This window comes from Nesoenas mayeri (genome assembly GCF_963082525.1).
Source record: "Nesoenas mayeri genome assembly, chromosome: 1".
In the NCBI taxonomy this organism is placed as follows: Eukaryota; Metazoa; Chordata; class Aves; order Columbiformes; family Columbidae; genus Nesoenas; species Nesoenas mayeri.
This window is the reverse complement of record NC_137541.1, coordinates 169,080,018-169,105,401: the sequence shown is the minus strand read 5'-3', so window position 1 is coordinate 169,105,401 and position 25,384 is coordinate 169,080,018. Positions and strand designations below refer to the sequence as shown.

General features: G+C 38.7%; 1 protein-coding gene across 9 annotated transcripts in view; it reads right to left on the bottom strand.

Annotated features, from left to right (window-relative positions):
- The window catches only part of MYCBP2 (MYC binding protein 2), a 198,953-nt gene that overhangs the window by 169,002 nt on the left and 4,567 nt on the right, over positions 1 to 25,384 (bottom strand). For all 9 annotated transcript variants that reach the window (XM_080363498.1, XM_080363499.1, XM_080363500.1 and 6 more), the window contains exon 2: positions 1,260 to 1,335. In XM_080363498.1, coding sequence (XP_080219624.1) covers positions 1,260 to 1,335 — 76 coding nt within the window. The remainder of the gene's footprint in view (positions 1 to 1,259; positions 1,336 to 25,384) is intronic.

Here is a 25,384-nt window from a genome sequence, read left to right as displayed (position 1 = left end):
AACAATGATCAAAGCAGAAGAGTTATCTTATTTTAAAAGCACAAGTTTATGTTGCCAGACAGAACACAGAAAGACTAACTACATTCTGCAAAGTTTCTTCCAATTCCTAACTTGGTTTTCTGTGTTGACAGTGGCTCTGATAAAATCATGAAGGGAACAGGGGTAAAACTTAAAATATAATAGCAACTGAAAAAAAGAGCTGAAGAATTTGGACCAGAAATATTTCACTGCAGAGTACTGAGAACAGAAGTGAAGATAAGACCCTTCTATACCATAGTCAGGAGCTGCACTACTTGAGATAAGCAGAACAATATGGTAAGTATCCAAAAAGGCAACACCAAGTGAAGAGATACAGGGCTTGCTTCACCCTCCCAAAGTCATCTGTCTTGAGATAGAGTAACTACATGAGCTTTGGCAAACAGGGATAAGATGGCCAATTTGATCTACGGTGCATTTGTATTAGAAGGGCATTCAACTGACTATAAAGTATTTTCACTGGATATATTTCAGTGGTTCTGTCCTTCAAAGCCATTCCAGAAACAAGCTACTTTCTCTTTACTGACTACAAAGGGAACATGGGAAGAAGCCTCCATGCTTGCAGTAAGCCTTCATGAAAATCCCTCCAAGACTCTAGTTTAAACTGAGAAATAATAGCTCCTAATACAGAAAGAATGCAGCAGACTAGCATTTTACAATACTGTTATTTCTGCCTAGATTTCTTCTCTGCAACAAGTAAACATGTAAACATTTTTATGAAGTTCACTGTACTGCTCCTATGCATTTAAAGTGATGAGGGCAGGGGTTACATAGCCAGAAAATATTAATAGAGACAGATAGGTATCATCTATTCCATTTTGGATACATTTTCAGAGATAACTTTGGAATCCTTAGACACTGAATACTCCCTTTCTCCTTTAGCCAATATGGACAGAACTCTTTGTAGCAGTAATCTCTAACTGTTGGGTAGACGTTAATCTCTTAAAGTTTAACCATAAGACCAACATGTTTAGCTACATTTACAGTATAGAAACTGGAGAACCAAAAATGCTCTTCATATTTTTTCATGCTGAATGTTAGTAGCAAACACAGTTGAATAGGGTTAACATTGGTATCACAGTCATGCAGAATACAGTAAACAGACAAACCATACTGGCCTATTATTATTTTTTCTTATGAAATAAACTGTTAGTTACACTATTTTTATTGGATTTCTCTCAACTGAAATTAATTTCATTTTTGAGTCAAACTTTACCACTCACCTTGTTGCGTGTTTTTACTTTCAATTTAGTCTTCTGTTTCCTTTTCAATTTTTTCTTGCTAAAAAGTTTCTTACTTCTGAAAAAGACCAGAAAAGCCATGAAAACAAAGGAATTAAACTCCCTTCCATATCCCGTGGTAAACAGCAGGAAAATCAGAGGAAAAAGTGTCAGAAGTCCCCATTTTTTTTCTCCTAAGCAAAGGGAACCAACACAGGGAGAATTTCAGAGTATAAATCAGAATATAAAGTACTTTAAAAACGATGCTTTCCTAATGTTCCACTGAATTAAGGGTCTCTACTCTCATTCATTTAAGCAGAATATATGACATGACAGAAAAAAAAAAACCCACTACATTTTATAATGTTTACTGCTCCTATTACAAGTCCGTTAGTGCCGTATCAATGTTAGAAGCAAAACTTATTGATGATTCTCAGTAACATAACCTGTTAGTGGAGAACACATAAATTTTGTTAAGTCTTTACCAAACAAAGATTCAGAGCCTTCCAAGACAAAAAGGAAGCTTTCAAAATGTATCATTTGGCAGAAAACTCAGTTGGTGGAAGAAACTGCAACTTTTGCACACAGCCTTTTTAATTTTCACCTGGATTTTTGCCATCCTCAGTTTACAGACTTCTAATTTCCACCCTTCTACATTACAGTTCTAGGAAACACACCCTCCTCTAACCCTCTCCTGCCCACACCTCATTCCTATCACATTCTTTCTCTCTCTTTTACTACCCAGCTAAAAGAGTAAAACACCATATGAAAAAAAGACACTACACACACACACACACTTGTTTTTTCACCATCACTGAGATTACTCTGAGATGCATGCTTTTAACTTACTCTGTGTTTCTCTGGTCTGTTCAGATTACAAGCCCTCCACATAAAAAAAGGCTGTTGTTACCTGTGCAGCATACAGGTCGTCCTATACAGGACTTCAAGCAACAGCTACTAACATTCCTCTGTGCCACTTAAACATTACTCAAATAGTTTACAGTTCAGATTAGCTGGAAAATAAAACTATGGAATCTGAAAAATCACAGGCAGTAAGAAGTCGCACTTCCAGGTACCAAACTGGAAACACATTGAGAATCAGGAGAATCCTAGCATTTTATTCAAACAACTTTGTTCTAAATAAAATTTTTGAGAGACTGAAAACAGCTCCTGTACAGCATTCAGACTGCAAGAGTATGCACATCTCATGGTACAGCACTCAAAAGCTGGAAACTAAAACCTGACCATTGGCCATCAGTCAGAAAACATGCTCAAACAAAGAACCCATGCAAAGTATCACAAGAAAGCTTCCTGCTAGAAATTTCATCACCCTTTCAATCTTCACCTGCTAACAAAGAAGAGGCACATTCTTCATCAAGACACCCCCTGAAAAAACAAATCAGCTCACCACTTCTCTTATTAGGAACCACTACCATTATCCTGGAGGTAAGAGAAGTGACTCAGTGAGGGGAAACTTCCCCAATAAATTAAAGCTTATAAAGAGAAGCTAGAAGGCCTAAGGTTCCTTCAACAATAAAGTTTCAATATATAACAGTATACAATCTATTTAAGAAGTGGGGTGGGAAGAAATTCCATACAACCTTTAATGTCCAAATTGTTATAATCAAACCTCTGAGTCCATTTCACTATTTAATTGTTCTCACATTGGGCAAGTTTTTCTTCCTTATTAAGAATTTAATGCAATTAATTCTTATCCTGCTGTCAAACATCAAGAACAGCGCAGTCCTTTCCATTCTATAGCCATTCAGTCTTCTTCTCTGGATCAAATAACCTTTTATGAAACTCTTGCTCTAACTTTAAGTGTAAAAGTCCTGATTTATTTTGGACTTGTGGTATGGACTGAGAGCCCAGCAGTAAACCACATTGACCAAAACTGAAAACAGTATTTATTATTTGCTGTTAAAAAGAGTAAAAATAATTGCCTTATATGCCTCCAAGGTCAGACTTTTAACTGTATTCCAGGTATTGTTTGGCAACTTCATAGCAATATGGCACAGCACATCTGTGTAACCCAGAGTAACATGAAATCATTTTCCTGCAAACCTCCAAACTGAGTTTCCAATACTCTTTATCTAGTTTTGCTGGTAATTACGCCTTTTAAACACAGTACAATTTGCTCCTACCAGAGACAACTCAATAAGCATTGTTTTGTTTTATTTTTTTTTTCTTTTAAAAAAAAAAAATGACACTCACTCAAGTTGCCAAGACATTTCAAATTTGATCCTCCCTGCCAAAACCCTTGGAAACTCTCTAAATTTGTTACAGTCTGCACACACTATAAGCACTTTTCCATCTTGTAAATATTTCAGAGGATCAGTCCCCATATTTTGGTATGTATTTCTGTGTGTATGTATACATCTAGAAACTCCCCAAATTAAGCCCTTCCCCTCCCTCTGCTAAGACTGTACTCACTTCCAAAGCAACAAAACCCCCAACATTTTACAGACTAACTTCATTTGTCAATGATACCTAGACAATGTTTTCTTTAATTAGCAAACAGGAAAGACCAGCAATGGGCTTACTGTCTCTTTCAGATTCCCAGGTGGTGGTGCCATGATCTCTTTCATTCATGCAATGACCATTCAGGATGCTGCAAGTATAAACTTTTCCCAGTCACTGCACTGTAGCAGTCACTATCTAAAACAAGTTTAGGCTTGAACAATTTTTTTACATGGAAACAGCTTGCATGTAGAAATGCAATGTTGAGAATCCACATTTATCTCCCTATTTTTTCTTAAAATAAAATCTCAAGGATACCAAAATCCCAACATTTTTGTTGGGAGGTATACTTTCCCTCTGTAACCATAGGAAACTTCAGAACTACGTGATTAAAAACAAACAAAAAAAACACCAAACAAGCTAATTTTATAAACAGTTCTGAGCAACCTATCATTGCTATGCATAATTCTAATACTAATATATTTATAATGCATCTGCCTATAATATATAAAGACATATAAGACTATCCACAGTTCTACTGTTATACACCATTATAGCAATAAGTTCTAATATTCAGATAGAAAGGATAAAATATGGGCAAGTATATTCATGAAAAACAACGTTAAGCAGATGAGTAATTTCCTGTTGGAAACCACATGTGTTAATTATAAGCCCGACTCTTCTACTGCCTGAAGATTAACAAGACCTGATATGGCTCAGTTGGACTTGTTAGTGAAATTATTAACTATGTTTTTGGTTAATAATCATAAATTGCTATAAGATGTCATTTGTAAAGGTACCGAAACTCTGCTGACAATCTGCTTCCAGTAGCAGAAAGCCTTTAGCCTTTAACTTTTAACTTAGCTGCTGATTCCGTTTAGTTCACACAAACCAAATACTGACTATCAGCAAAACTTGGGCAGGTTTTCTGCAAAATGCTTCAAACCATTGTAACATTTGAGACTAAGTAAGCAGTTTTGAATCGGACCACAAAGGAAGTACAAGCCAAATGAGTGAAGATACCTTGACAAGGAAATACCTGTGGCAGATGGACCCAAGGAAAGAGTGAACAGGGCTATTACAGCCTTCACAGGAAAATCTGTTGAGAATAAAAGCCAAGACCTGAAATGTTCAACCCTGGAATACAGAACAATTGTCTCAAACCAAGAGGGGGGAAGGATGTGTGAGAAACAACCAATTGCTGGAAAATTTAAAATACATAAAATAGCTGTTACATGACATGACTGCAAATTCTACTCAGCTCCCTGGCAAGGAAATAAAAGTTTGTTTGTTTTCAAACCAGAAGCAGCATTAGCTAGTACTTGGAATATGTACTGCTTTACTAGGGGGATGTTCCTCAGTTGTCTCAACACCATTGCTCTTAGTTCAAAAGAGCTGAGGAAATGCAAACAAGCACAACCTTCCCTCAAAGTCACAATAGGCTCGAATTGCAATTCATAAGCTTAAATTTGAGAGGGAAGCTTTATGTGTCAAGTGTCCCCCCCACTCAATGTTGCTACTGAATTACTCAAGACGGTTTAACATTGTGTTAACTTTTAGGCTGTATGTGACAGCAAAGGTGTCACTGATGAGTGAAAGAAAAACAATAATATTCTGTCCCCTCTGCTTAAGCAGAATAGGAGGAACAAAGTGTTACTCACATTTTGTCTGACCTAAACCCTTTACTTCTATCTGAAATGTGTTAGCAAAGGTCACAGTACCTAGCACAGCATGAGACCCAGTCATTCTACTGTTGATTAAATCTTTGAGTACATTTTTTTAAAAATAAGTTTGTTAAGCCACATGATGGCATATGCTAAAATTTCTAAATCTTACAACTGATTTGGACTCAGTGTATTTGCCTAAACTTGCTTGCTCTGGTTCGATTGATGGCTAAGCATCTTTTGAAAGAGATATAATGCTGACAAGAGAGGTATATCAAAGTCATGCTGTGTCCACACAAATGACAAATATACTGCATTAATTTGTTTCCATAGGTGCTTACTCTGCACAATTAGTTTAAGCATTCAAAGGCTAGTCTAAATGTTCTTAAAAGGCAGTCACCAGTCAGTGACACTGAAATGAAGCAATGTCAGATTTATAATATCAAATAATTCTTTTGTTTCCTCCACTTACTGTTGCTCCTGGTGGTCAATTTGGTTGAACAAGCAGCAGCAAGCATTTGCTTCTGAACAGCCCAAAGTGAGATCCCAAACTAAAATTGTCAAGTAGCCCACTAAATGCAAGCTATTATCACTCATGTAGTCATCATCATCATGTCTCTGAGTTTTTCATCACAGCATTGAGTTCCTTAAAATCTCTAAATCTATCAACACACTTTACTCAAGGGCAGTGAAATGTGCATACTGACCAAAAAGTAATGAACTGATCCTTCCTCCACTGTGTTCCTCAGCTGTCTCATACTGAGTAACAGTGCAAGATCAGTAATACACGTGTTTTATGTGCAGAAATCACATAATACTCAGTGCTGTTTGTCAACTTCCTTCGTACAGGTGTATTAATGCCAAAATGGAGCTACGAGTTACAAAACACATTATCCAGAGGCTGTGACTATGTGATGGAATATCATGTTTGCCATACAGGCAGTGGGACTACAGTAAGAATAATTGTTCCATAGCAGTTAAGACATTAGCCACAGTGCATCATCTTATCTATCTTCTGTTCTGCCTAAAAAACTGTCAAAGTAGTATCTGGTCTGCAAAAGTCCACATGCCTTTGTGATTTTCTTTTTGAATAAGTGTAATGTAATATATGATTGCCACAACTTTTTCAAAGACTTTTCTTTACAGTCACCCAATGGCACACCCAAAGAAGCACCATTACTCCTAAGTAACCACTGGAGAAGTGCAGTACTACAGACATATTTACCAAAGGGAAATGGGGAAGAAAAGACTATTTTGAGTAAACAAAGTTCTATCAACATAGAATGACTGCAGAGAAAATGTGATGATTTCATTACTCCCTGGGAGGTACAAATTATACTTCAAAGAAAGCAGCAAACACTTTCTACCATTTAGTTTGATGGTTTTCCTTTACGTTCCCACATCCAGACTCCACCAGAACATTTACCACAGTTGTTGCAGAACACCAACTGGATTGTCCTTTCTGTGATCCAGACAGAACACTAAACAACTGATGATAAGCCAATTGAGATCATTAGGATTAGAGAGCAGACCAATATGACCAATATTATTTTGGGTGTCTGCTACACACAGCCTGATCAGGAAGAAGTACATGAGGCCTGCAAGAAACCTCATATTCAGAGGCCCTTCTCCTTATGGGGGATATTAACTACCTCAGTTTCTGCTGGAAAGGAACACAGCAGGGCACAAGCAATGCAGAAGGTTTCTGGAGCACATGGATGATAATTTCATGACACGGGTGATTGAGGAGTCAATGAAGGAAGGCACTTTGCTGGCCCTGGCACTTAAACAAGGAAGAATCAGTCAGGTGCATGAAGGCTGGGAGCAGTCATGGATGCAGTGACAATGTATGTGAAGTTCAGGAACCTGAAAGAAGGGAACAAGGCAAAAGCAGGATCACAACCTTAGACTTCAGATGAACAGACTTTGGCCTGTTCAGTGACCTACTTTGAAGAGTCTCATGGGATACAGTCGCCTGAAGAGAAAGGAGTGCAGGAGAGCAGGCTGATTTTTAAGGATCACTTTCACACTCAAAAGTGTTCTCACATGCAGGAAGTGAAGCAAAAGAGACAGGTCTGCACAGATGAGAAACGAATGCCTGACAAAACTCAACTATAAAAAGGAAGCGTACAAGAGGTAGAAGAAGGGTCATGTCACCCAGGAGAAATAGAGGCACTGAGTCTTCAGGGATCAGTTCAGAAAAGCCAAAGCCCACCTGCAGTTCAATCTGGCATGGGACCTGAAGGACAAGACTGACTTCTACAGGTATATCAATAGCAAAATGAAAACTAAGGAAAAATGTTGAGCCCAGTGCTAAACGAGTAAAAGCCTGATCACAAGGGACACTGGTTACCTACATGTTTACTGGTCAAACTAGCCTCCAGCAATGCTATGCCCCTGAAAACAGAGAGAAAGTCTGAGTAATCATTACTCACCCTCAGTAATCATGACTTGCCCTCAATGAAGGATGTTCAGGTCAGGGAACATTTAAATAAGTCAAGAGGACCTGACAGAACGCACCCACAAGTGCTGAGGTGGCCGATGCAACTGCAAGGCCACTTTCAGTCTTTGAAAGGTCACAGCAATGAGCACAGGCTCCTAAGAACTAGAAGAAAACAAATGTCACTCCTATTTTCAAGAAGGACAAGAGGGAAGATCAGGGGATCCAAACATACAAGGACAAGACAATGAAAATGAATAGTCAGCTTGCATTTATGAAAAGGAAATAATGCTTGACCAACCTGGTAGTCTTCTACAATGAGAAGGCTGGCTTAGTGTGTGACTGGAGAACAGGGGATTTTGTTTATTTCAATTTCAGTAAGACTTTTGATACCATCAGTCACAACATCCCCATACACAAACTGGCAAAGTACAAGCTACATAAACGTGGACTAAAACCAGGCCAAATTGCTAGAATCGAAGAGCTGTGAATGATGGGACAGAATGCACATTCAACACAGTTTGCAGGTATTACAAAACTTGGAGGCGCGGTTGATAAAACAGAAGGACCTCAACAGACTGAAGAAATGGGCCACCAGTAAGCTCATCAAGTTTAACAAATGGAAATGCAAAGTCCTGCATGTGGGGAGGAGTAACCTCAGGCACCTGTACAAACTGTCAGCCAACTGACTGAAAAGTCGTTTTAGAGAAAAAGACCTACAAGTCCTCACAGTGGGTATATGGAACATGAACCACTGACATCACTGAAGCAAAGAAAGCACACAGCCTCCAGGGCTGAGTTAGGAAAAGCTGGCAGATTGAGGCACTTAGCTTTCATGCTCTACATATCACTGGCAACACCACCTCTGGGGTACCATGACAAGTTTTGGGGTCCCCAGTACAAGAGAAAATTGTTTACCAGAACAAGTCCTGAGAAGGGCTACTACAATGCTAAGGGACTGGAGCAGCTATCGTATGCGAAGAAACACAGCAAGAAGAGCTGAAGCTAGGAAAAGAGAAAACTTGGGGAAGGGGAGTGGAATTTTCTCTATGTTGATAAATACCTGATGGGAAAGAGTATAGACAATGGAGCCAGACTCTTCTGAGCAATATCTAGTTACAGGCCAAGAGACAATGGGAAAAAAGTGAAATACAGGAAGTTCCATTCAAACATAAGAACTGTTAGAATGGTCAAACACTGGAACAGGTTGCCCTGAGAAGCTACAGATTCTCCATCCTTGAAGATATCAAAATCCAACCGGACAATGTCCAGAGCAACCTGCTCCGACTGATCCTACTTTAAGCAGGAAGGCTGAACTAGACAGTCTCCAGAGGTACCTTCCAATCTCAACTATTCTGTGATCCTCACTGTTTGTTTACATGTTTACTAAAGTAAAACGTGACTGCACAAGAAATGTGCTTGCATATTGTAGAAAGAGAACATGTTTTTCTTATTCTGAGTTTAGCATTTTTCCTGGTGCCATGCCACATTTCTGATTATGCTTCCAAGAAGAGACATACTGAGCTTTTAATCTTTTCACCATCTGGATCAGCAAACATACAGCAAATCCATGCGTAAGAGCAGACTTCTACGGGAATTAGTCAGCATAATCAAGCCTAGCATACTATACAAAGCTAACAAGAGAACAAGGGAAGAAAACCACTTTATCACACTTAAAATATATGGCTGCATTAAGACAAGCCAGTCACGTGAATCAATGAACACCTTCTTGGATATAACCAATGCCCAAGGGTATACCAAGAAGTGCGTGAAAAAGAACATGCCTACATGCAACAAGAGTTTATCTGTGCAGATGGATCAATGTGGATACTGTGTACAAGACTTTTCTAAACTTCAGTGGTACAGAAAACTTGTGCATGTCCCCAGGCAATCTAAAATATAGTTACACAAGTGGACGGTACTCTAGAAACACTAAAAACAGTGTCTGGAAAGGTCCTCAAAAGGTCAGTCATTCCATTCTGAGGTCCAGCACAGGAACAGTCAAATTCCACTTTATTGCTGACAGGTGTTTTCCCTGTGGAGATATTAAACACTGCCAATGACCACATTTCCACCATGTCCTAAATAATCCTACTAGAAAGTTCTTTGTGAAATATTTTCTAAATCACCCTTATGGCAAATAAATGCCATTTTTTATATCTTTATTGTAGAAAAGTCAGTTAATTTTCTGTCGTGAGTCGACGTGGAGAATGCAAAACTGGCGGCAGGACCTCTTTGAGCACGACGGGCGGGCCGCGAGAGTAAAGAGTCTAATTCAATATGAATTTAACATCAATACCCTTTAATAAACTCTTAACAACACTGAATATCAATGTCCCCGAGACCACGTTTTTCCAACCGTTATATACTCTGTACCCAAAAGGCCATGCGGCAAGCACAGGCTATGATTGGTTACACATGCAGTCATTCTTCCCATCCCACGATGGTGATTAGCTGCAGGGCACTGTCCACATGCGCAGCGACGACGACGGCGCCCTCCTGCAGCCTGGGTCGAGGGCAGACCAGCTTCTGTATATCTCCGCATGGTCCTAGTGCACCTCAGTCACAACAAGCCCTGGCTTGTTCACAGCATATGCCCAAAACTCTCCACGATTTTCCTCATTTTCAACAGCTTGCTTGATTTGATTTCAAGTCTGACAAGAAATAAGTCTTCAGTCAATGAAGCAGTCTCAGTTCCTTCAGCCTAAACCACAAATCATTTACACCACTGACATATAATTTCCCTATTCTCTCATGCTCATAACTAGTCCTTCTTGTTGAGAAAACAAACAAGAAATTTTTAAAAAAAGAGACAAAATAAGCCATACAATCCTGAAGTGCAAAGGTCAAGAAGTACTTCAGGTTTCCTACATAAAAGCATGTCTCTCATGCATTTTGAAAAACAAACAAACTCCAACACAACAAAACACTCCAACAGCATGACACCACTGAATCACATCCACTTTATAATTCTAAACAATGTGCAGAACCTGTCATGAGGAACTTCTACCCTACCTTTTATTCACTTTTTATTTTACACTTGTGCTTACTGATTTTTTTCTCAACGCTAAGCATTTGTGGAGGTTATTATCTTCAGAGTACCTGCAACCTTTCCCATCTTTGCATCCTCAATGAACTTTTTCATCGACAATCTCAATTCCAACACTGAAATGGTGTCTGACAAGACTGCACATTTCAGGACCTCGGACAGATCCAGAGGCAGCACAGGAGCTGCCACCTCTTCTCACACGCTTCCCCCAACAGCCACCCCTTGGAATCATAGAATGTCCTCAGTTGGGAGGGACCCATAAGGATCAGCAAGTCCAACTCCTGTCCCTGCATGTGACAACTCCACAGTTCACACCATGTGTCTGAGGGCGTTGTCCAGTCTCTTCTTGAACACTGTCAGACTTGGGGCTGTGACACCCCCTTGGGGAGCCCGGTCCAGTGCTCCACCACCCTGTGCGTGAAGAACCTTTTCCTAATATCCAACCTTCCACAGCAGCTCTCCATGGTGGTTTTCTGGGTACTTCTAAATCCACCTTAGAGTAGTTCCATCTAGAAGAGGAACAGCCAAATAGACAGGTGGAAAGTAACACACCCAGAAATTCCTCTTGAGGAAAGCTACAGTCTGGCCAATGAGACAACAAGGGCAACAGCAGCTTTTCTCACATTGGCTTGAAGATCAGCACAGGCTTCTTCATGAAGACCCAAAGCTACAAGTACAGCTCTGGTATACTCCCAGCTCATCTGCTGTAACAAGATATTCTAAGGTCTGGTTCAGTTCAGAGCAAGCTCTGAGTTGAAATATAGACTACATGGCACTGGGTCCAAACTCAATAACCTAATTTTAGAAAAAGCTTAGCATTTAAAATTAAGATTTCTTTCAGTGAAATGCTAATTATTTTCCATATCTTTTAAAAATATAGTTTTAAACAACTGTTCACAGTATGTTTGGGATTGGAAAGGACCTCAAAAGATTATCTAGTCCAATCCCCCTGCTGGAGCAGGAAACTGTTAATAGTGGCTAAATATTAAATTTCCAAGGTAGGGCTCATCATAAACCCATTTTGTGCCTAATTTATCACTATCATTTATATAACATAAAATTTTTCCAGTACTTTTAGAAATGTAGTCAACAAAAACTGTTCTAGAGTACCTGGAGTCTTTCTTTACTCATTTTTTTAGTCAGGCACTCTTTAATAATTTGCTTTATACTAGTCTTCTAGAACCCTATATATTCTCTGTGAATTCTCCAAAGTAATTCCTAATAGCTCTGAAATTGCCTCAGTCAGTTTTTCCAGCCACTCTAAGGGGTAATTTCATCATACTTGTGAAAATACCAAACTACTTCCTAGCCTCTTCTTTCTCTTACCTTCATCACCAATTGCAACAGTTTTAACTCACTATAAGGCAAAGCTATTTTTTCCATCAGATCTGCATCAGAGTTTTCAACTGTGGAGGTTGTCTTCTGATGAACTACAACATGTATTTTGAGGATTTTTTTCCTCCTGTAAGCAGTTAATCTGACATGAGATCACACAAATAAAGGGCAGAGGCATTGAGAGACATTAAAGCAATCACAGCCTCTGCTGGGCTTGCCTGTCTCCCATGCAATTTACTCCATCCTCCAAAGTGCTTCGAAACAGATGTTAATTTGTATTCTAGCTTCAAGGCATCTTAATACGAAATAAAACAATGAAGAACCACAGCTGATAAACACCAGCACACTTGTCAGCAAGAAACCTATTATTCACTGTTTCGTTGCTACAGAAGTTCAACTATACAGGTTCCAAAATATAGGAAAGGGAATCCTAAAGAAAAATGGTTATCAACACTGATCAGAAGATCTGGAGAGATGTCAAAATTGCAGGACCATATTCCCTCCCTTATTGCAAGAAATAAATTGGTTTTTAATTGTATTTTACTGGCATCCAGATTTGCTGTTAACAACTGAAAAGCACCTGGCAAACATAAAGCCAAAGGAAAAACAAAGGAAAGAGAAGGTTCAACAGCAGTTTGGGACAAATAAGCAATGGCTCACATGAGGGAGTTGACAATTATAAGAAACAAAACAAAGGAAGAGGGCAGAGCTTTAACAGCTTAATCAATAGATGAAGAGGTTTTATGACCAAAGAACGAAAGAGCAAAGGAAATATGTGGAGTCTGGATGTTGGCAAGGAGATTAAGATGCACCAGTGACAAAATGCAAACAATGAATATTGTTGTAAAACAAAGTTGCTGCTTGTCTTTGCATACTCCCCATTTTGGTACATCACCACATTTACAGAAGTTACAACCTTCAGCAGCCTTACTTCCACCTGAAAGCAATTATTTTCTCCTACAAGCCTCCCTGTTTAAAACCTCCCATATTTAGCTATGCATTAAGTGCCATTCCAATGAAAATCTCCTCTGATTTCCCTGACCTCAATGTGATCTCTGCACCACTGTTTCTTCAGCTGCCAAGAATCCTAAGTATCTACAACAAGAAATTGCCTTACGACATGCACCAAAAAGCAACTCAAAATAAACAACTCGCATAATCAAAATGCTATATACCTTCTACAAAGCTGGCATACAGAATGTGTCACTTAAGAGTAGGTGCCACAAGACTTCATTGCAAACTGTTGAATGAGAGATGCTCAGAAAATGACTCAAGTACTAGGTTAAATCTGTACTACTTAGCTCCTAGTTTCTGTCCCTGGTTCACTTGTGGGTTATTCCATTTAACTCACTCCAACACAAATCTACCAATTAGTGTGAAAGTGGTTCAAGTCAATGGGACACAGCAAATGTTCACCATGTTTAGACGTTGCCATAAAGGGGGCAGTCAACATGGCTTCAACCAAGGGGAAGTCATGCTTGACCAACCTCAGACTTTTATGAGGACATAACCAGGCGGCTAGATGATGGCAAAGCGGTGGATGTGGTCTCTCTTGATTTCAGTAACGCATTTCACACTGTGTCCCACAGCATCCTCACAGCTAAACTGAGGAAGTGTGTACTGGATTATTGAGTAGTGAGATGGACTGTGAACTGGTTGAAGAAAAAAAGAAGCCAGAGAGTCGTGGCCAATGGGGCAGAGTCCAGCTGGAGGCCTGTATCCAGTGGAGTGCCTCAAGGGTCAGTACTGGGACCAGCTCATCAACAACTTGGATGAGGGAATAGAGTGCACTGTCAGCAAGTTTGCTGATGACACCAAGCTGTAAGGAGTGGCTGACATGCCAGAAGGCTGTGCTGCCATCCAGCGAGACCTGGACAGGCTGGAGAGTTGGGCAGGGAAAAATTTAATGAAATATAACAAGGGAAAGTGTAGAGTCCTGCATCTGGGCAGGAACAACCCAGATTCCAGTATAAGTTGAGGAATGATCTATTAGAGAGCAGCGTAGGGGAAAGGGACCTGGCAGTCTGGGTAGACAGCAGGATGACCATGAGCCAGCACTGTGCTCTTGTGGCCAAGAAGGCCAATGGCATCCTGGGGGGGTATTAGAAGGGGCATGGTTAGTAGGTTGAGAGAGGTTCTCCTTCCCCTCTACTCTGCCCTAGTGAGACCGCACCTGGAATATTATGTTCAGTTCTGGGCCCCTCAGTTCAGCAAGGACAGGGAACTATGGAGAGAGTCCAGCATGGAGCCACGAAGCTGATTAAGGGAATGGAGCATCTACTGTATGAGGAAAGGCTGAGGGAGCTGGGTCTCCTTAGCTTGGAGAAGAGGAGACTGAGGGGTGACCTCATTAATGTTTATAAATATGTAAAGTGTCAGGAGGCTGGAGCCAGGCTCTTCTCGGTAACAACCAATGATAAGACAAGGGGCAATGAGTATAAACTGGAACATAGGAGGTTCCATTTAAATTTGAGAAGAAACTTCTTCTCAGTGAGGGTAACAGAACACTGGAACAGGCTGCCCATGGAGGTTGTGGAGTCTCCTTCTCTGGAGACATTCAAAACCAATCTGGACGCCTTCCTTTGCAACCTCATCTAGGTTTTCCTGCTCTGGCAGGGGGATTGGACTAGATCATCTTTTGAGGTCCCTTCCACTCCCTAACATTCTGCGATTCTGTAAAGTACCCTACTGCACTGTCTTCAGGCTTTTTTTGCTCTACTTTTGCCTTTGTAGATACTTCCCTTTGATGACCAAGTAGCCACAACTAATCATTCCTTCTATCACTGAAATATCCAACACGCTTTCAATCAAGGGTCAATAGACTGCAAGACTGCAATACTGCAAGAAGAAGGGAAATAAATACCACCCAAAAAAACCCAGTCTGCGCTTGTCATGATAAACATCTGCTTACAAGCCATAGTTCCAAAAGCTTTTTAATGCTTCATTTTTCATATCACCTACAATAATACTTATCAAGTTTCCAAAATGACTTGCCATAATATAGTTAACAGGCAACAAAATACACATATACAAACTGAAACCTGGCACACAAATGTGTGTTATACAAATACACAATCTCTCTCAGTATAATGCAAAACTAAGTATTAAAAAGCTTTATGAAACATACATGCACACAGAGTATATATTACACCATATAGTACTATCACAAACTGACTCAAAATTTAACTTTACCACAAGTAGAAAAAAATCCAAGAATGTACATTTCTGAAGAAATAAACTCATCTAAATCCTTTCACTGTAACTTGGCAACAAAATCTATAGAACTCTTCAGATGAAACGCCTTTTGCAAACAAAATTTTGTAGCCACTGCTTAGTATCCCTGGGTGTTAGAATATCTCTGTCAAGGCAACACTTGCTCTGTAAAGTACTTCATGAAAAATACCTCCATGAAGCAGTAGCTTGACCTTCCCTTCCTCTTTGCACAGCTGCGGGCAGGGTAGGAAAAATAAGTTACTGCTGCTGCCAAAATCGCAGCCAAAGTAGCTCACTTGTACAGCAGTTGGCTCACAGACCGTATTTTTGCCTGCTGTGATGCATTAGAATTTTGAATATGATATCTGCTAGCAAAACAAAAAAACAAAACAAAAGTGGAAGACAAGTTGCAGAAGAGGAAAGCTACGGCTTATGGAGTAATATCCCCAAAAAAGAGACTAATTGCCACTAGATACCCATCCACGTCAGCAAGACTGATACACAAAAGACCTTAATATAGCTTAAAAATACTCTAATAAATGACTTACATTGGATCTTGTTACCAGACAGCTCCACCTACAAGAATGTTAGCACAAACAGGTAGCTTTAACTTAAACGTACAACTGTTGCTACCTTTTCAGTTCCCCTCATATTCACTTCCACTGAGCTATAGCATGGAGGTCCAATACAAGTTTCCAGTAACATGATGACTACATCTTGCAACACAGCTCTGCTGCAAGAACTAATCGTTCAGCATTCCACGTATTTGCTCCCTCTGACACCTCTTGTCAGAAGACAGACATGTAAACTTCATACAGATCCCTTCTCTTTGTTGTCTGTTTTCCTAGGAATTACAAAAATCACAGAATCATTCAGGTTAAAAGGAAACTCTTAGCATAACACCTTTTTAATGTGAGGGTTGCCCAGAGTGGTTGTGGACTTTCCATCCTTTATGATATTCAAAAGCCACCTGGACATGGTGCTGGGTGGCCCTGCTTGAACAGAAGATGGTGGACCAGATGGCTTCCAGAGATCTCTTCCAACCTCAACAATTCTGTAATTCTGTGACCAATTCTATGAACCTCTCTGCTCAAGCAGGGCCAGTCACAGTAGGTTGTCCAGTACCATGTGCAGTTGGATTTTAAGATATCCAAGGATGGAAACTTCACAACCTCCCCTGTACAACCTGTTACCAGTGCTTGACCATCCCCACAGTAAAAAAAGTGCTTTCTTGTGTTCAGGTAGAATATCATCATTTGCAATTTGTGCCCATTGCCTTTTGTCCTGTTGATGGCATTACTGAGAAGAGTCTGGCTCCCTCTTCTTCATTCTCTCCATACATTGATAAGATCCAGTCTGATCCTTCTCTTTTCCAGGCTGAACAGTCCCAGCTCTCAGCCCTTCTTCACAAGATACACATTCCAGACCCTCCATCACCTTTGTGGCCCTGCACTGTACTCTCTCCAGTATGTCTGTCTTTCTCTTGTACTGGAAAGCCCAGAGCTCAACACTCTAGATGCAGCCTCATCAGTGCCAAGGAGAGAACACCTCGTCCAACCTGCTGACCCACGGTCAACTTTTTGTCCACCAGTATGCAAAGCTCTTCTCTATAGAGCTGCCTTCCAGCTGGTCAGCCCCGTCTGGGGTTATTCCTCCTCTGATGCAGGATTCTGCATTTCTCTTTGTTGCATTTAATGAAACTCCTCTTAGCCCAATTCTCCAGCCTGTCCCTGTGAATGGAAACACAACCACAGGATGAAGGAGCAACTCTTCTCAGTTTTGTACTACCTATGAACTCACTAGGGGTGCACTCTGTCCCAGCACCTAGGTCATAAAACAAAGACTGGTCCCAGTACCAGCTCCTAGGGTTCCCTACCGATGACTTGCCTCCAGCTGGACTTCAGGTCACCGATCACAAACCTCCAGGCCCACTCATTTAGCCAGTTCTCCATTTTCTTCACTGTCCATTTACCCAACCTGTACCTCATCAGCTCTGGGATTCTATGGGAGACAGTGTCAAAATCCTTACTCAAGTTGAGGCAGCAAACATCCACTGCTCTCCCTGCCCTTAAGGTACCTGTAGATTACCTACTGCTACTGAAAACTACTGGGAGTACTATTATTTTTCATCAAGGGCTACAGATTTTTTAAAGGAACTCAGCAGTGAGAATCACTGAAGGGGAAAACTGCTCATCTTGAAAGGCAGATCTCAAAACACGAGGGAACACAATCAACTTTTTCCCCAATTAATAAAAGCTTGGTATTTTTTGATTGACAACAACAATATTATCCTCAGATGACCTCAAATATTTAAAATTATTGATATCTTCATTTAGTAAGCCTGAGATCTAACACTTGAGGAACCCAAATTTTCAGTAAAGTGGGCAGTAGCTCAACTGTCATTCTAACAGCCATGTGCACATGCTCTAAACCATTACCAGCTCATGCACTATCTTCTTTGCATTATTAATCAAGCATTCTGACGTGGATTTTCACCCATGCCAATATAAAGATAAGTCAGGACTTAAGCAGTGTATCTACAAATGGAAAAATCACCAAAATCCTGTCAACTAAAACCATAAATTAGGGTAAGGAACATCAACTGCAATCCACACTTACAGGGAAACAGAGACAGTCTAGTAAGACAGGCTATATTGGACTTCTAAGGCATCTGAAAAGGTTAAGAAAACTCAGAAGGAAACTGATGAATTTGAGAGAACACTGCCTGGGGTGGAACATAGAGTTACATACAGTTAAGACATAAATACCTGGAAGATGGGTAAGACTAACAGCCCCATCACTGTGTTCTGGAACTTCCCCCTGCTCACTCCGATCCAGAAGAAAAAGCCCATCTTGCTACTCGATCATTCAGTTGGGATTTCAATGTGCTACTGTTTGTCAGCTGAAATTGCACATCTTTTTGACAATGAGTTTAGTTTTGTAGCTCAGAACTATTTTTCAAGACTATGACATCAACCTGTATCATCTTTACTATCACATTAACTTTGTAAAACAACTAGCTTTCCCCCCCGCCTCAAAGCTGAAATTTTGAAGGCTTAAGAAATAAAGGAATTATTCCAGTTTCTTGAATGTCCTTTCTAAGGTCTCTCCAGTACAATCGGAAACATAAATACAGCAGGCTCTACAAATGAAATTAAAAGCCAACTAGACAGGTAAAATGGATCTGATTTTCATTTAACCATGACAAAAGTGCAAAAGTACAAAACAGTATCTGGATCCGGTTTATAACTGAAAAGGCTTCCAAAACAGCATAAATCTATCTCACCTAAACAAAGAAAACACACAAGAAAGCAGCCCTACAAAGTGTTCTCCACACAGAGAATGGTCTCGCAGTACAACCACTGACAGTTGTAATTTCTTTTCTGTAATAATCTCATTTTTCTTTATTCACTATAACATCATCTATGAAATTAGATCTGTAAGAACACATGCAAGGAAAATATTCTACCTCAAGTTTTTTCAGTGTAAAGTATTTCTATATCTTTTAACCTTAACATTTTTAGGTCTCCCTTTTTTTTTTTTCTTTTTAATAAAAATGACATTCAACCATAAAAAAGATGACAATATCCATGCTTTTGGCCACTTTCCTATCTAAATGCAACCACCAAAACCAAAGTGCATACAGAGCTATCTTACATAGAATAATGTCAGCAAAATTTTAATTGAGTGAAAATGCTCCATTAAGTTTAAGAAGAATTGTACTTATTAAGAAAAAGCACATTACCAGTAGTTAATGACAGTTTACAGCTGTCAATGTTCAACCTTGTAGAATACTATATTCTAGAAATAAAATGGGATAGAAAATTGACTGGTTTGAAGAGAAATGGAATAGAGACATGACTAGTCTGAAAACATACTAGCATAATGAAGACGTATGAGCACATCTGTTAAAAAGCATAGTGCATTGGCTAGTAGGAGAGAAAGGAAAGGCAAAACCAGATAAGAAGTGAGTCATAAATAACTACACACATAACTCATAAAACAGTCAAAATAAGAGGCTGAAATAATAAAAAACAGGACATTTCTGTAAGAACAAGCTCATCTCAATGTAATGTAAATGACTGGCTGCAGATCTGCATAAAGACATTCGTTGGCTTAAAGGCTCAGCAACAGATGAGTGATGTTATCAACTGCAACAAGGACAACACTGCAGAAGTAAAATGAAGAATTCAGGCTTTAACCTTGTTAAGGCTAAAACTCTTAGCTAGACGTTCTTCCAGACTGACAGAGATCACAATCAAAACCATTTGAATACTATGGCACTGCAGCACAAGTTAGAGAAGAGATTTCCAATTATTTTCATTTGCAAACTTACAGAATTTTTCAGAAGCAGTTTGGATCATTCCCACAAATTTAAACTACAAACAACAGTCTTATACTTTCTGACCTTATCTTTCTTTCTCTTTGTATTGGCTTTGGCTAGGACAGAGCTAATTCTCTTCAGAGAAGTTTGCATGGTGCTTGTGTGTTCTGGATTTGTGATGGAAACAGAGCTGATAACGTACCTGTGCTTTAGGTGTTGCTGAGCAGGGCTCACACAGAGTCAAGGCCCTTTCTTTCTCCTCCTCACACCTCCCCGCCAGCGAGTGGGCTGGCGGGAGCACAAGAAGTTGGGAGGGGACACAGCTGGGACAGCTGACCCCAACTGACCAAAGGGATATTCCATACCATATGACATCATGCTCAGTATATAAAGCTGAGGGAAGGAAGAGGAAGGAGGGAATATTGACAGTTATGGGGCTTGTCTTCCCAAGTAACCATAATGCATGATAGCGCCCTGCTTTCCTGGAGCTGGCTAAAAACCAGCCTGCTGATGTGATTGAATTCCTTATTTTGCCCACAGCTTTTGCTTTATCTATTCGTCTTTATTTCCACTCACAAGTTTTTGCACTTTTATTCCTCCAACTGTCTCTCCTATCCCACTGCAGGGAGAGTGACCAAGCAGCTTGTGGTGCTGAGCTGCCTACTGGGGTTAAACCACAACGCCCTTTCATGGAATCTATAAAGTATTTTCCAAGAGTTCAAAAGCCTCAGTTCAAAAACCACTGCCTTAGACAACTATGTGTGGGAATACAAGTTAAGGGAAGTTAAGGTAAGAAAATGAAAATAAAGAACAGCACTAAACTAACTACAGGGCTCCAGTTATATATAGGGACAAGGAAGCTGAAGTTTTGTTTCTTTTCTACGGTGTACAATTGGTATAGATTTAGATTCATTAAATTAATAACAAAAGAAAAATCCTCACAGTATTTTCATGCCTAAGTAGTCATAGATATACCAGATGCAAAGAAAGAAGTTTAAATCAGTTACAACAATAAAAACTAATTAAGTCCATCAACATATTCATCAGTTTAAATGGAGGCAGTGAGCTATAACATGCTATTTACTATGATATACTTGCTACTAAGAAAAAAAGCATGTTAAGCATAGTAATATGCTTCATAACATATGAAACATTAAATCTAAATGTACAGAAACCATATACCTTAATGCAGCCACTTAAAGCACAGGGAGGCCATTCACCTGTGCAAATTTCTACTATTCATCCTTGGGAGGGGCACAATGGTAGGAACTGGCTGTGAAAGACCCTGGAAAATACTAGCTGTGGAAGAGTATATTTACAATATAAAAACTTCAGTTAATCATAATACTCCTATTTCAACCAACACCTCAGTGTGAAGCAGTGTTTACGGCAAGCAAGGTAAGAAAGACAAAAATGCAACCATGTATTTAAGAAATGCTGCAAGTGATAAAGTTTCCAAAGTAAACAAATGATGTGGAAAAGAGTTTGCATGAAGAACTTCAGCACCAAAGACTGTATTACAGATATGTCATATGTGCCTTCTATAAAGACATAAATAGTCTTTAAATTGTGCGTTGGATGAAACATACACAGTCATATGTCAGGAAAAGAATTCACTAAAGAAACATCTTCAGAATATTTCGGCCAGGAGGAAGATCATAACATGGGAGGAAAAACAGAACCAAACCCCCACAACTGGTGGTTAACATAGCAGAAACACAAATTCAACATTAAGCTTTTAAGTATGGAGGAATCACTTCTTATATTGCACCAGCTCCGGCCTAACTTAACTGCTTATCTTTGCCACCTACCAGACCATCAGCATGCACAAGCAGATAGCGTAATTGAAACTGAAACTTTAACTGGCATTTCCTCCCAGTTTAAAAAACTAAATAAAAAGAATATGCAAAAAACCCATCACAAACCAACAACATAAAAGGAAAAATAAAAAATAGAACATACACACAAATGGTTTCAAATAACTAGGTGTAAGAATCCCAGGGACACACAGATTAGAAAGTCAGAAGATTGCTGAGTACAGGAAATCAGACTTAATATGAAAATTGCCAAGATAACTAAAACACCTTTGAAAAAATGGAAGTGAAGTCCAATTTCAGTTAAGCAAAAATCATTCTTTCATTATTCCTCAAATTGCCAGCTGTAGTCATTTCAAAATAAATTAGAAAGAAAATATAAACAGTAGCTGGTTAAAATATTAAGCAGAATAAACCACAATCGTTGAAAATCTAATATGCTGATTCCACTTAGGAATTATATTTACTTCTGTGTGCATAATAAAATTCCTAATTCTTGTGAATGTCAGCAGAATGTTCAAGCAATGTTTGCTGGATTAAAGTGGAAGAGACTTCATTGTCCACAGGAAAAAAAAAATAATGCAATGACCTCACACGGATTTAATTACTAAAACTATAATGCTAATATTTCAGCCATATGAGCTGCCACTCTTAAGAACTTTGCCATTGTACAAACACCAACATCTACAACCTTATTCCCACAAATACTCTCATCTGTAATCCCAAACCTGACATTCAGAAAGGATAAATTATTTTAAAAGTTTTAAACACATGAAATAACGTTATTTTGGAGCACACCTGAGCAGCCAAGATCCTCAAAAGTAGTAACAATATCAAGAGATCATCGAACATCAAGGATTAACCTAGCAATAAAGGAAAATAATGTAAGGCCTTCCCTACGCTTGAAAAGCATCTACAAGAATGCCAAAACCTAAGAGCGGGTAATGGAAACTGAAAAAGAGGCAATAACCTGCTGTCATTATTATTTACCTTAGTAAAAAAAACACTTCCTGAGACAATTAGCATGTGAACACTAAAAAGGCTCAACCAATAATGACCAAAATATTACAGCTAAATAGTTAGGTACCCAACACACATGATTCAGTAACAAACTGATTAGGGGAAGAACACACCAATCTCTCCACAAGTGAACGTTCGGAATGTCACTAATTAACAGCACAAGCACTGTAGCTTCTCCTATTAATACCTGACATGCTCTCACACAAGCACATTCCCAATGCTAAAAAAAAAAAAAGAATAGCTTAACAGCTTTTTGTAACTTCTGTTCAATTCCAGTTTGGCCTACAACTGAACTTTTAACTGAAGAGCAAAAGGTTCCACATAGTGTTATTTTGTAACCCAAAACAAATAATAGGGGAAAAAAAACCTCACACCACACACACACACACAAAAATAAATCACACAATGTGATTAAATCACATGCACTAACTCCTTTGCAAACTGTGCACTTTCCTTCCAAAAGAAGGAGCAGAAGGATGCATGACTACAAAAGACAAAGTTGTCTGTTAGCATCAGTAGACTTCTAAGGCTGTCTCAGCCTCTATTTTTGTGAAAAGGACAAACATTTCTATCAACCCACAAAACTTGAATATTCTCCTGGATTCCAGGTTTTATGATTTTTCAAGTATTTTATATACAGTATTTATTTTTATATATATATACACAGTAATAAAATAAACATCTTAAGTCTCTCAACATTATTAGCTTCTTTCCAGCTTCCATCATTATGCTTTCTACACTAACACAAATACAGTGTTAGACAAAGCAACCACTACAGCATTTTTAGAAGAACTACTATGTAAAACTGTTTTCCTTATCAAAATATAAAGTAAAAACACACAGTTTAGTCACTAGTGAATCTCTATTAACCAACAGCGCAATATTTCACTATACCGCAGCTAAAAAGCCTACAGCACACAGCAACTCTTACCAGCTTTTCTAATACACAGGTTAGCTTAATGTAAAACTCAATAGCACAACAAATTTTCCAATTGAATGAAGTTTTAAGTTGACATAAGGACTTAAACTTTTTTTTTTTTTTTTTTTTTGGTAAAATGACATTTACAAATATAAGAATTGAAAAAAAAAAAACAGAAGAATAGAATGGACTAGAATATTCCAGTTGGAAGGGAGCTACACAGCAAACCTTTCCACAGGAATAAACAGGAAAATAGAATATGGAATGCACAATACTTCACAAGAAACACCTCTACCATTTTCTTAGTGTTTATGTATTTAATCTTTATTTTTTCAATCGAATGCTTCCAAACTTTCTGCAATTATAGTTTGTTTTTGTTTTTTAAAAAAAAGCATCAAGTCCCAAAGAAAAAAACAGCTTCCAGCTTTTGTAAAGGCTTTAGATCTGAAGAAATCAAGGCTTTCTAGTGCAACAACAATCAAATTAACACAAATTTCACTTATCTAAATTTTCTAAACATGGTTTCTGCAAATTCTTTAATAACTTGGCAGGGCAAAGATGAAGTGGTTCAGTAGCATTTCTCCAATAAAATTTGAAAAAATATATACTTAAAATCTCACAGGGCCAAATAAGCATTGCATTACTGGGCATTAGAAGGGGCATACAGGAAGACTTTGTGTTAACTTCAAAAAGCCTGAAGACTAACCTACGGATCAATTTGCTCCAGAGGATGTATATCATCTACTAGAAAGAATCATCATAAAATGAAAGTAAGTTGTCTGCCTCTTTTTCAGCCAAAATGAGTGGAAAAACATCCATCCAATTTCTGGTTAATATCAGAAATTTTACATTCCAGTCATCACTGAAACTTTCCTTAAACTCAGTCAAGCCACTTCACAACATGAGATTTGTTTGGTACGTTTATCCCCACAACACAAATAGAAGCTTTTATCCTCTGAAGGATCTAAGTTAAATGTGGCAACTTTAGCAATGAAGTAATGGACAAAAAAAAGTAACCTCCCAAAAGAATTTGTATTTTCAAATGGCTGATAGTTTTGACTTGAATGATAGAATGTTTCTACTGAAATTTATGCAGCAAGCAAATTAAGCACCTGACAAGTTCAAAAATAATGTCTCCCTTTATTAAGGAGCGTTAGAAATTTTCAATATTGTATATTATTCAATAAATACTGCTGAATCTCTGCTACTTGATGTTACTACAGAAATCCAGACACAGTTCTCTCGAGTAATTTAAAGTGCAAATGGAACCAAAGGAGAACCTATTCAGAAATTATTCTTGGATCTGCATGATGTTACTTTTATAGTGCCTGAATTGATGTGCTACAGAAAAAAAAAAAAAAGAAAAAAAAAATAAAACAACCACAAAACTTTTCGGTAAAGATCACTTGATAAGCTGTAAAACAGATGAAACCACTTTGACCTGGTGATGAAGTTACTGCCACTTTAGAGTATATTGTCATTGTAATATTGAAATTTTAAGTTAAAGTTATGTAGTGAACATCTTCATTGCAAAAGAGGCTACACTAAAGCCATTACAAATTTGTATAACTCTCCATTCTTGACAAAGAGTCTCAAAGAACACACAGAGACTAACTGGTACTTCTGGTAGTATATACATAGGAAAAAGAATAAATGGACTGACAGTTCAGGGAAACCCCAGAGATGCAGAGTAGATAACAGCAGCAATTCAGCTGGGTGAGGATGTTTGTTAAGCAATACAACAAAAAAAAGTGTGTATTTGAAGACAGCAAAAATGTGAAAAATCAGCAGTAGTAGTTTACTACCTTACTTCGCAAATCCAAAGCTTCAGGACTGAAAGGAGTTAACAACTTATATTACTTTAGTAACAAAGAGCAGACTTCCAGTTAC